This window comes from Hyperoodon ampullatus (assembly GCF_949752795.1).
Source record: "Hyperoodon ampullatus genome assembly, chromosome: 2".
Lineage (NCBI taxonomy): Eukaryota > Metazoa > Chordata > Mammalia > Artiodactyla > Ziphiidae > Hyperoodon > Hyperoodon ampullatus.
The window spans coordinates 159,103,617-159,115,010 of record NC_136915.1 but is presented as its reverse complement, the minus strand read 5'-3'; the positions used below and the strand labels follow the sequence as shown (position 1 = coordinate 159,115,010).

General features: G+C 44.3%; 1 protein-coding gene across 1 annotated transcript; it reads right to left on the bottom strand.

Moving 5' to 3' along the window:
* Window positions 1–678: 678 nt before the first annotated feature.
* On the bottom strand, window positions 679–10,029 carry RNASEL (ribonuclease L; the record flags this gene model as incomplete). The annotated part of the gene is made up of 4 exons (XM_079697282.1): window positions 679–1,753; window positions 2,548–2,753; window positions 3,999–4,084; window positions 8,553–10,029. 4 exons carry the CDS (start codon window positions 10,027–10,029, stop codon window positions 1,615–1,617), a joined length of 1,908 nt encoding a protein of 635 aa, XP_079553408.1. The 3' UTR covers window positions 679–1,614.
* Between the last annotated feature and the right edge of the window lie 1,365 nt (window positions 10,030–11,394).

Sequence of the window (11,394 nt, the reverse complement as noted above, 5' to 3'; positions counted from 1 at the left end):
AATTAACCTTCAAGGAACGACTTTCCTATATGGTCTGAAAATAATGTTCCATTTAACACTGAGTGGAGAGTGAGAAAAGAAGGGAAACAATAGCTTTCATCACCTGCTTCTTCTGTGCTTTGTGCTCTATACTTCTCTTATTTCTACTTTTGCAACCACTTTTATTAGCACTTCAGTCTTGAGGTTGGATTTCTCCTTTCTGTTGCCTGTAGTACTGTTTCTCTGTCTCAGACATTAAAAAGAAAAAGAAAATGACAATCTCTATCAGCTACAGGTTAGCACATGGCCTTTAAGCCAGAGTGCCCAGCTTCAAATCCTGCTGCACCCTTTACTGATTCTGTGCCTTTGAAACAAATCACTTGTCTGTGCCTCAGTTTGCCCACCTGCAAGATGGAGCTAATTGCCTCAGAGGCTGTTGTAAAGATTAACTGTGGTTACTCATGGAAAGTCCTGAGAACTACAGCTGCCATATAGTTAGCACTATGTGGTCGTTAGCTATTACTCTCATCTGCTCTTGTTTCAAATGTCTTTGTTTCTACAAGTTTAATTTTTAGCTGAACTTTTATAGACATTCATTTAGCAAAGAGTCATGGCACACCTACTCCATGCCAAGAATACAATGACAGACAAGACAACAGATGGTCTCTGCCCTCGTGGAACTTACTGTGTAGCAAGAAAGAGAGACGTTAAGCCAGCAATTATGAGTGTGATATGTGGTCTAGAGGCAAGCAAGGGAAGGAAAGCAAAATGAGACGCAGAAATGAAGAGGTTTGGAAGAAGCAAGAGTCCTACATCAGGCTTAAGATACAGGAGCTGCTGGTCTCACTCAAAGACTTGAGAGTTATGGATTTTCCCATAATGCTTTGCCCATGTCTCTGGGGTACCCAGCATGTATCCCACAGCCATCATTCTGTGGGTCTCTCCGCCCCACATGGATGCTGTACTCTGTTTTGTATATCGCTGACCTTGCATGGGCCTAACACATACTGGTACTTGATAGATGTCTGCTCATTAATAATAACGAAAGTTCTGATAATACTGACTAGACTGAAATGGTGATTAATTTTTATGTTCCACTATATTGAGCGGACCTTCTCTGGAACAGGAGGAATTTGAAAGATCATCTTTTTTTTTTTTTTTTTCATTTTCTGTTCTCTCATACAGAAAATAGTGCGTATATGGATGCTCAGGCTGGGCTATTCACGGACAGCAGAGGCAGCCAGTCTCCCTGGATGGAAATGCCCCATGGGGGAGTACCTCCTTTGGGCTAAACTCTATTTAATCAGCTGCTCTTGTCACAGTGGAAATAGAATTATTAGTCAGACCTCGCTCAGAAAACAAGGCTTGAGAGAAAGAGTCACAGAAAAGAAAAAGGCTCTTGGGCTGTGACAAGGCCATCCTAAAGAGGAGCCTGGATGAGTCTCTCAGGAGGGCCTGGCCTGGAGCAGAGACTCAAAAGGGCAGAGGGGACCTGGGATGGGAGGAGGGAAAGGAAAATCCCCTTTCTCACCACTTGGTTGGGCCAGGCCCATAGTATAAAAAAGTTAGGAAAACCAACGTAACACATGACACAGATTCTTATTCCTGGAATAACTCCCAGACCGTAGGAGTTGTTCACACCTTAGTTGTCCACTGGGCAAAACTTGTGGAAAGTTCAGATGTTTCAGGTTGCAGACGCTGGAGGATCTTGCCATTAGCATTTCTCCTTTTGATGTCAGATTCATTTCCCACATTCCTAAGGGTCCTGTAGCGGCTGAGAATGATAGAATCATCACGGTTGTTCCATCCTTCCCACTCTTTACAGAACTATTAGATTTTGGCTTTTGATAAGACTAGTAAAAGCATGTCTCTAAAATCTGCATAAGGGGAGAGCTCTCTCTCTCTCTGTTTTCCCTCATCCTTTTTCTGTTTTTCAATGGAGAAAACCAGATCCAGAGACGTTAAGTCACTGCTCCAATGACAGCCAGCCAGGAAATGCCAAGCTGAGAGAAAAGCCTGGGTCTGCTGATTCCCAGCCTGACTCCTGCCCACCTCACCATGATGGTTAATTTTATGTGTTAATTTCACTGACCACACAGGGCCCAGATTAAATATTATTCTGGGTGTGTCTCTGAGGATGTTTCCGAGGAGATTAGCATTTGAACCAGTGGACTCAGTAAAATAGACGGCCCTCCCCAATGTAAGTGGGCATCATCGAATCTATGGAGGGCCTGAATAGAACGAAAGGGGAAATTCGCCCCTCTCTGCCTGGTTGCTTCAGCTGGGACGTGGCTCTTCTCTTGCCCTCAGCTCTCCTAGTTCTCAGGCCTTCAGACCCTTACTGGAATCTACATCTTCAGCTCCCCTGGTTCCCAGACCTTTGGATTCAGATTAAATTACACCATTGGCTTTCCTGGGTCACCAGCTTGAAGATGGCAAATAGTGGAACTTCTCAGCCCCAATATTGCATGAGGCATTTCCTTATTTTGTATATATATAAAGAGCCCTGACTAATACACTCACTGTCTCTGTCCTGGAGGCCTGTAATATATACTCAGTTTTCCTTACCTCGCCCAACTCCAAAAGAAAGGATGACCCAGCAGGCCACTCAGATGGGCCTTCACGTTGTCCCCAGGGAAGAACAGGTGATGAATGAGGTCCTGAGTTTCCTCATCTGGAGAATGTTGAATCAACTCTTCAGTTCTTAGATCCTTCAGCCTCTCAAAAGGAATGTCTCCCTGCTTTACCACATACAGGACCAGCCGTCCCAGGGCCTACACAAAAGCCATAAATCAAGCCAAAAGTGCTTATGGATTATCACTCTATTTGGGGAACTTTGGAGGGTGTGGCGCAGGCTATGAGCAAATGGAAAACTGGTAGAATCTCTAGGAGATTCCACAGCCTGGTCAGGGAGAGAAGGCATGGGCTTGTGCATAGAGAACTCTTCAAGGTAGTATAGTTTAGTATACTACCTCTTCAAGGTAGTATAGTTTATAGGTTTAGGTTTATGAGGAACAAAAGATAATCCCAGGCCAGAGTTGTCAGGGCAGACTGCTTAGAGGAAGAGGAATTTGAGCTAGACTTCAAAGTACGGATAGAATTTAGATAAACAGGGGAAAGGGAGAAGGTTTTAAACAAGGGGGATGCTCAGAGTCTGGCTGGGAACTGGGACTTTGGGTCAGGCCTATGTCAGGCCACAGATAAAGGAGCCAGACCAGGTCCCACAGAATAGAGTGAAGGCCCCAGGAGTCAGGGCACAGCAGGGAGGAAGGACCAGGAAGGAGGCCGGCATAGAAACTGCACTGGGAAGGACACCAGTCAGGGAAGGAGCTAAAATCTGGAGCCACTGAACCAGAAAGGCCAGGCATGGATGGAGAGTTCTTGTCTATTGGGTTGGAAGTTCAGCACCCTGGAGAACTCCAGGCGAGAGCTGCCCTGGCAAGCTCAGAATCTATCTGGGAGCTGTGGTCTGCAGAGGCTACGTCTCTGTTCTGTCTCCTCTCTGGAGAAACAGTTCTTTCAGGATCTTAACCTTTGGGGCTAAGTTTAGTCTCTTTCGAGTTGCGGATCGATCCCATCCCTCCGCTGTGCTTCAGAGCGCCTTAGTCGCTGGCCCTCCTAGGAGTTTGGCACACGTGTTTGAATAGAGTGGGAAAAGAAATCTCATTTACTTTGTCTTTAGGCAGAAAATACCTCCTACAGGAATTGTGGAATTATTTTGGAGAAAATCTCCTGGCGGTAATTCTGGAAGAAGTGTGGCATGCTCAGTGTATTTACTATTCAGCCTGTGGGGTCAGAGAGAGATCTAAAGAGATAGAGAAAGGGGCCACGGCGATGGCCAACCCCACACCCACTTGGCTGTCTGCAAGGGAGTGAAGGCAATGAGTACCAGGGAAATGCCTTGAAATGTCTTTCCTTCTGGTTGAAATAGGAACATCCTCTAACTGACCACAGGGAGTAAGGTAATGAACAAAGAAGGAAGCAGAAAGATGGAAAAATAAATTGTTTGTAGAAATTACCTCTAGATCTCTCTCAATTTCCTGTGGATCTCCAGTCCACTTGATGCTTTTATCGAAATCTGCCAGCCAAGCACCATTCTTGGAATCTAAGGGATAGTTTGTAGAGATGCATTGAAAATCCTCATTCTCCATGCTGTAATTAATTGAAATAAGTCTGGAACACAATGTACAATCTATCATCTCTGAGGAAGACAATGATAAGCTCATATCTGCTTTGTTGTTTGCTTCTCAAAACACCGTCATGTGCACTGTGTCGTTTGATCTCTTAGGTATCTGCCAAGAGCAGGACTTACATTTTATTTGTTCCAAGCCAAGGGGTGGGGAAGCATGAGGATAAGAATAACCAGCTCCCCAGTCATGCAACTCCTGGGGTCAAAGAGCACAGATTCGTAAAGAAGCTGCTGGCAGGAGTTAAGGTTACATCCTATAGCTAAAGAACAACTAAACAACAAGGGTCCAAATCCAAGACCACCTTAAGCATAGCATTCCACCAAATCAAGCCCACTAGTTACTGCCCACTAAGACGTTGTAATCTGTTACCACGAATAAGCCATGTGCTTGTAATGAGTCACTGCCTCCTTGCCCCCTTCAGAATCTTCCTCCCTTAAAGGAAGCCACTAAGTCTTCAGAAAGAGGGATGCATGGATGAGAGAGGTCAGGAACAAAATGAAAGGTGGGTGAGTCAGTAACTTGTCCTCGAAGAGGTGCCTTAAAGGAGTCTGAGAGGAAGGCTGGGTAACCCCACATAGGATGATGGCCAGTACAACTGTGTGCTTCTCAAACTCCTTTCATTATGAACTTAGACATCAGAGTTGTGAGGAAACTCAGAGTCTAACAAAAAGGAACCCATTAAATCATTCAACAAATGTTTAGTGAGGGGAAAAAAATGATGGTGAGGAAGGAGAACACAGTCCTGGCCCTACAGAGTTTAGAGTCTCTGGGCAAGGAGACCAATACTAAAGGAGGGTAAACATTAAATTAATTGCAATTTTGACAATGCTAGCCCAAAGTGCAGGATGCCCTAAAAGTGTATCACAAGAAGAGCTACATGGCTGGGCGGGGGGGTGGTGGTGCAGGGACGGTGGAGAAGTTTTCCTTAAGGAAGAGACGCCTAGGGAATCCCCTGCTGGTTCAGTGGTTAGGACTCCGAACTTCCACTGCAGGGGGCATGGGATCAATCTCTAGTTGAGGGAATAAGATCCCACATGCCGCATGGTGCAGCCAAAAAAAAAAGAGGAAGAGACGCCTAGACAGAAAAGATCAGAAAGTAGAATTTGGGTAGGTGAGTGGAATGGGGAACAGAGGGAAGAGAGAATTCCAGATAGGAATGCGTGGAGAATTCCACTCTGGCAGAAGGAAGGCCCAAGTGTGCACTTGGGGAGGAGGGATAGAGTCAGAAAGTTGCTTGTGATGAGGTTGAAGGGGCAGATGGGGTGCAGATCATAACCACAGACCACTTTCAATTATGTGAAGTGATAAATTCCCTTCACTTATTTAAGCCACTTGGAGTCGAGTTTTCTGCTACTGAAATTTGAAAGTACCTAATGGAATACCTCACATCTCTTCTAACGTTTGATTTGTTTTTTACACGCCCCAATTTTTTATTTTTAGTTTCAACAGACATTGTTAAAGTGCTATAAAAAGTTTTAATGCAGGCTTCCCTGGTGGCGCAGTGGTTGAGAGTCCGCCTGCCGACGCAGGGGACACAGGTTCGTGCCCCAGTCCGGGAAGATCCCACATGCCGCGGCGCGGCTGGGCCCGTGAGCCATGGCCGCTGAGCCTGCGCGTCTGGAGCCTGTGCTCCGCAACGGAAGAGGCCACAATAGTGAGAGGCCCGCGTACCGCAAAAAAAAAAAAAAAAAAAAAAGTTTTAATACTTATGCTCAGTTTCTGTACTACAGTGTAGAGAGGGAATTTGGCCCTGCTGACACCTGATTTGGCGCCAGTGGAACTGGTTTCATACTTCTGGCCTCCAGAACTGCAGGAGATTAAATTCCTGTTGTTTTAAGCCACCAGGTTTGTGACAATTTCTTTTAACAGCCATGGAAACTTACACATTTGGTTAGCTATGTTTCTTTGGGTGTAAGTTCTTCTGTTTCATGCCTCTCTTTCACAGTATTGGCACCTCTTCAATATCTTAAGTGATTTTCGACTGTAAGCCTTACTTTGCGGTTGGGACTCCCTGACGTCCTGCGAGTTGCTTCTGTTAACGCCACCCAATATAGTGGAGGGATGGAAGCAGTCGTCAGAGCTTCTGCTTTGCGTTTTATTCAGTGAAGCTCTGGGGTAAGCAGGACATGCCACTTAGTAGCTGCTTTGGCAGAAATCTTGCATGTTTGACTGCTCTTTGTTTCTCTTGATATCACCAATGACCCAGTGTCTCAAGCAGTCCCCGTCTGCAGAAGAAAGGTCTGTCATAGATGCTTGGTCCCTGGGGAAGAGGGGAAGCCCAGGGTTTGATCTTCCTAGTGTCGACTGATGCAGCAATCTGCCTGCTAGCTGGTCCTTGGTCCTCTCCTGCTTCTGGCTTCCATCACTTTGGAGTGGCACTTTTCTACACTGTTCCCACATTCATGAGTAATGTTTCTCTGTGGCTTCTTGCATTTGTCCTGGGCTCCTGTATTATTCTTCAATCGCATCCTATCTATGTTTAGTCTCTCCATGATTCTTCAAGGATTTTGTCCTCTAGGAATTCTTTTTTTAATGTTGATCTCAGTTATGAATTCATTTAAAAATCTTTTCCCATCATTTGAGGGATTTAATACAGGGAAGAGTCTGCAGTATGTGCTAGGTTCGCCACCTTGAGGCAGAAATATAATCGGTTCTTTACTGTTCAAGCTTAAGAATGGAAGAAGTGGTGCTAGAAATTTCAAAGAATAGGTAGTCACAAATTATTTTTCTTTAGAACGTGATGTGTGACCCTCTTGCATCAAGATCAGCAGGTAAACTTGGGAAGGACCTCACCTTTGGCTGAACCTCAAAGACTCTTCCTTACTGGGTAGAGTTGCACATATTTCTGGCCCTTGTCAGTCTCCCCAGCGAAGTTGCTTAAATCCAGGAAGCAGTGCCACAAGCACCTGTCCTCAAACTAAAACCAGATCTTACGTCTACCTATTTCTCTCTTCCAGGACCTTAAGTACTGTTCTCTGACTCTCAGTACCCACATCTTCTTTTTGCCCTGGTCCCTTACACCAAGCTTAAATGTCAGTGCATATCTGTAGGTTAGGTATCTGCTTCTGCTTAGCCCTCTAGACAAGTACCTGGCCTTTGTTGGGCACCTACAATGTACAGATGACTTGTCTATTTGACATACTGCACTTAGACCTCATAACAACCTTATGAAGGGGGTATTATCAGTCTCAAGTGAGGAAACCAATGCTCACAGAATTAAGCGACTTGCTTGAGGTTACAAAGCTACAAAGTGGTGGGACAAGGCTGCAAGGCTCCTTAAATATGGCTGAAGCCAAGGCTCTTTTTACTGTACCACCTTGCCCCCCAGGACTTTACACTCAGCTCTGCTTGTTTTTTCTTTTCTTTTTTTTTTTTTTTTTGAAGTTTTGAATTTTATTTTATTTATTTATTTTTCATACAGCAGGTTCTTATTAGTTATCTATTTTATACATATTAGTGTATATATGTCAATCCCAGTCTCCCAATTCATCTCACCGCCCCCCTCCACTTTCCCCACCTTGGGGTCCATACATTTGTTCCCTACTCTGCTTCGTTTTTTTTGTGTTTTTGTTTGTTTGTTTGGCTGCGTTGGGTCTTCATTGCTGTGCAGGTTTTCTCTAGTTGCGGCGAGCAGGGGCTACTCTTCGTTGCAGTGTGCAGGCTTCTCATTGCAGTGGCTTCTCTTGTTGTGGAGCATGGGCTCTAGGTGCGTAGTTGTGGCTCGCGGGCTCAGTAGTTGTGGCTCGCGGGCTCAGTAGTTGTGGCGCACAGGATTGGTTACTCTGCGGCATGTGGGATCTTCCCGGACCAGGGCTCGAACCCATGTCCCCTGCATTGGCAGGCGGATTCTTAACCACTGCGCCACCAGGGAAGCCCTCAGCTCTGCTTGTATCCTTGAATGTTGCTTTAGTTTATTTGGTTTTGGCTTGCAGCAGTGAACACTGACTTGTTCGGCCTGCTTGCAGTATGTTTCACTGTGTCACATCTTAACCTGGATCCCAATTTTAACCTCAGTTTTGCTATTAAGTTTCACTGTAACTGCCACCTTCTCTGAAGGAACACCCTTTCTAGGTTCCCTGACTTGCAGACTACTCCAAGAATTCAAACTTCTGGAGCTGGCTCCATCCAAGACCTACCTTCATATTTGTATTTGCCAAGGGCAATATAAGGTTAGCCTGCTATTCCATTGGCATCCTCGACCTCCACGTGGAATACGAGTTATACCTGGTAGCAGGAGAGGTTGCACTGTAACTGTGGATTCGTTACATTAATCCTCAAACTGAACAATCCACACTCACTCTAGTTCTTCCCTGTTCTGCCATGAAAATCCTTTCCTCTTGTAACTAAAGACCCTACGTTTCTAAGAGAACACTGGGGACTTACCTATTAACATGTTTTGTGGCTGCAGATCCTGGTGAGTGTATCCAGACAGGTGTAGTTCCTCAACAGCCTTAAATAGAGATGAGAGGACATTTCGAGCAAACTCATCTTCCTTGTTTTGCACAGCCTCCCCTCTGTGGTCGGCCAAGTGCTCCTCCAGTGTGTGTTCACACAGGGCGAGGCACACGTACAGAGAGCCCTTGTAGTTCTCACTGCCATAGAATGTCACCACATTACTGTTGGTTCGGTTGCTCTGCAACAAGGAGACTTCATTTTGTCCATGTGTGCTGCCTTCATAGAATAGCTTCACAGCTACCTCTTGGTCTTCATAGAACCCCAGGTAGATGCCCCCTTCAGAAGTGTCAGCAATTTTATATTTTTCATCCATAAAGATCTTAAGTTTGCCAATCATAGGGCGGTATATCCTGTGGAGATGTTTCAGGGCTTCCCCCCAACGTGAGCTCTGCGGCTTCCAGTCTTGAGCAGGAGGGTGAAAATCTTCTATGGCTCCATGCCGGCAAAGAAACTTTGCAAGGTCATGGTCATAATTGCGCTTTGCTATGGCAAGAAGGTCTCCACAATCTGTTCTGGCTCCTTTGTGGCACAGCAACTGGGCAATTTCCTTCAGCTTGAGTTCGACAGCAAGATGCAGTGCTGTTTTGCCGTCATTGTCTGTGTCATTGATCTCTATATGTTTTTGTTCCAGAAGCATCTGCACCAAACCCAGGTTCTTCTTTTCCACTGCCAGGATCAGGGGCGTCTTCCTTCCTTGCCCCCTCACACTGACATCAACCTTACAGTCCAGCAGAAGGCGAGTAATGGCCTTCACCTTCTCATCATCAGAGTTCATAAGAGCATAGGTCAAAGCATTTCTGCCCATATTGTCTCGGGCATTGACATCTGCCCCCATCTCGTGAAGGAGGATCCTCACGACATCTACATGCCCTTTTTCAGCAGCATCCATGAGAGCAGTGGCCCCTCCTTTCCTAATCTTCTCTTGATCCTGCTTTGTCTTTCGATGCAAATTCACCTTTGCTCCATTGTTATACAGGAACCTTAAGGCTTCGACTCTACCATACACAGAGGCTTCCATGAAAGCTGTGAAGCCATGAACATCACACTCGTTGACATCTGCTACTTTCGGAAGTAAAAGTTTGAGCACCTTCACATTTCCAGCGATGCCAGCAAGTATGAAGGGAGTGGCTCCATTCCTCTTCCGCAGACAAGGCTCAGCACCATGATTAAGCATAAGATTCACAATGTCCTCGTTGCCACTTTGCACTGCATTATGCAAAGGTGACCAGCCCCATTCTTCATCCTGGAAATTGACATCAGCCCCTTTTTTTAGCAGTTGCTGGATCCACTCAATGTCTTCCTTTTCAGTAGCTTTAATCAACAAATGATTGTCTTCTACTGAAGCCCTCCCATTAGTAGCGGGTGTGGGTCTTTCCTGAGGATTGTTAGGGCTCTTGGTCTCCATGATGGTAAATACCACTGGTTACAAATTTTTTGCCTTTTTTTCAAGAAAATGAAAAACTTATCTCCTTGGGATTTGATCAAAGAGACGTGGAACTCTTAGAAAATCCTGTCAGGGTCAATCAGAATTATCTGGCTACAGACCACCAGTAACAGGAAGGACAATACTCTTGAAGTCTTCTGACTTTCCACCTGGAGATGAGAGAGGAACTTTATAATTTTATAATAGTGAGAAAACATTTAGACTTCCCTGGTAGTGCAGTGGTTAAGAATCTGCCTGCCAATGCAGGGGACACGGGTTTGAGCCCTGGTCTGGGAAGATCCCACATGCCATGGAGCAATAAGCTCGTGAGCCACAACTACTGAGCTCATGTGCCACAACTACTGAAGCCCACGCACCTAGAGCCCATGCTCCACAACAAGAGAAGCCACCACAATGAGAGAACTGCGCACCGCAACAAAGAGTAGCCCTCGCTCACAGCAACTAGAGGAAGCCTGAACACAGCAACGAAGACCCAATGCAGCCAAAAATAAATAAATTTATTAAAAAAAGAAAACATTTGAATTCGAGAAATTAATTTTACTAGCAACTTTTTCAAAATACATCTATTATAGAAATTTTTATTATAGAATATTATAAATATATATAAATTTTAAACAAGAAAATTATTACTTTATTCTCCCACTGCCCAGGAACAGGTATTGTTATTAATATTTTAGTATAGTTCTATAGATTTTTAAAAAAATAGTTGGGCTCATGCTCTGTAAGTAACTTTGTATCCTGCCTCCTTTCATTTAATGCCTTATTATAAATAATGTCCTATGTTATTACAAGGGTTTTAAAATATTTTGATGGCTATGCAATATGCCATCAGAGAGGTTTTTCAGTTCTCTACTATGGAGCAAATTTTTAAAATAACTTTTAAAACAGAGTTTCAAAATGATTATTTTTTTCACAATTCTAAATAATGTTGGAGCAAATTTAGCTTATTTTAGCTTGTTTTCTTATGATAGATCTTATAATAGATTTCTTACGATAGATTTCAAAGAACTGAATGCCGAGACAAAGGCTATGATTGTTTTTAGGATTCTCAACCTATATTAATACATTTTTTTCCAATGCCATATAAACATACTCTTACTAGAAATAGATGGCCTTTTTAAAAAACCAGAACCCTCATTTAATAAGCAAATATGTGTTTTTCATCAGTTTGTGTTTCTGGTTGAACATGCTCAGCACAGTCCTGGTTCTTTGCACGTGTGCAGTCCTATTCAAACTAGTGTAGAGTATGGTTAAGAACTCAGACTCCCAACTCGGCAAGATCTAAGTTTGAGCCCCTGGTCGTGTAATTCTAGACTCTTACTTCTT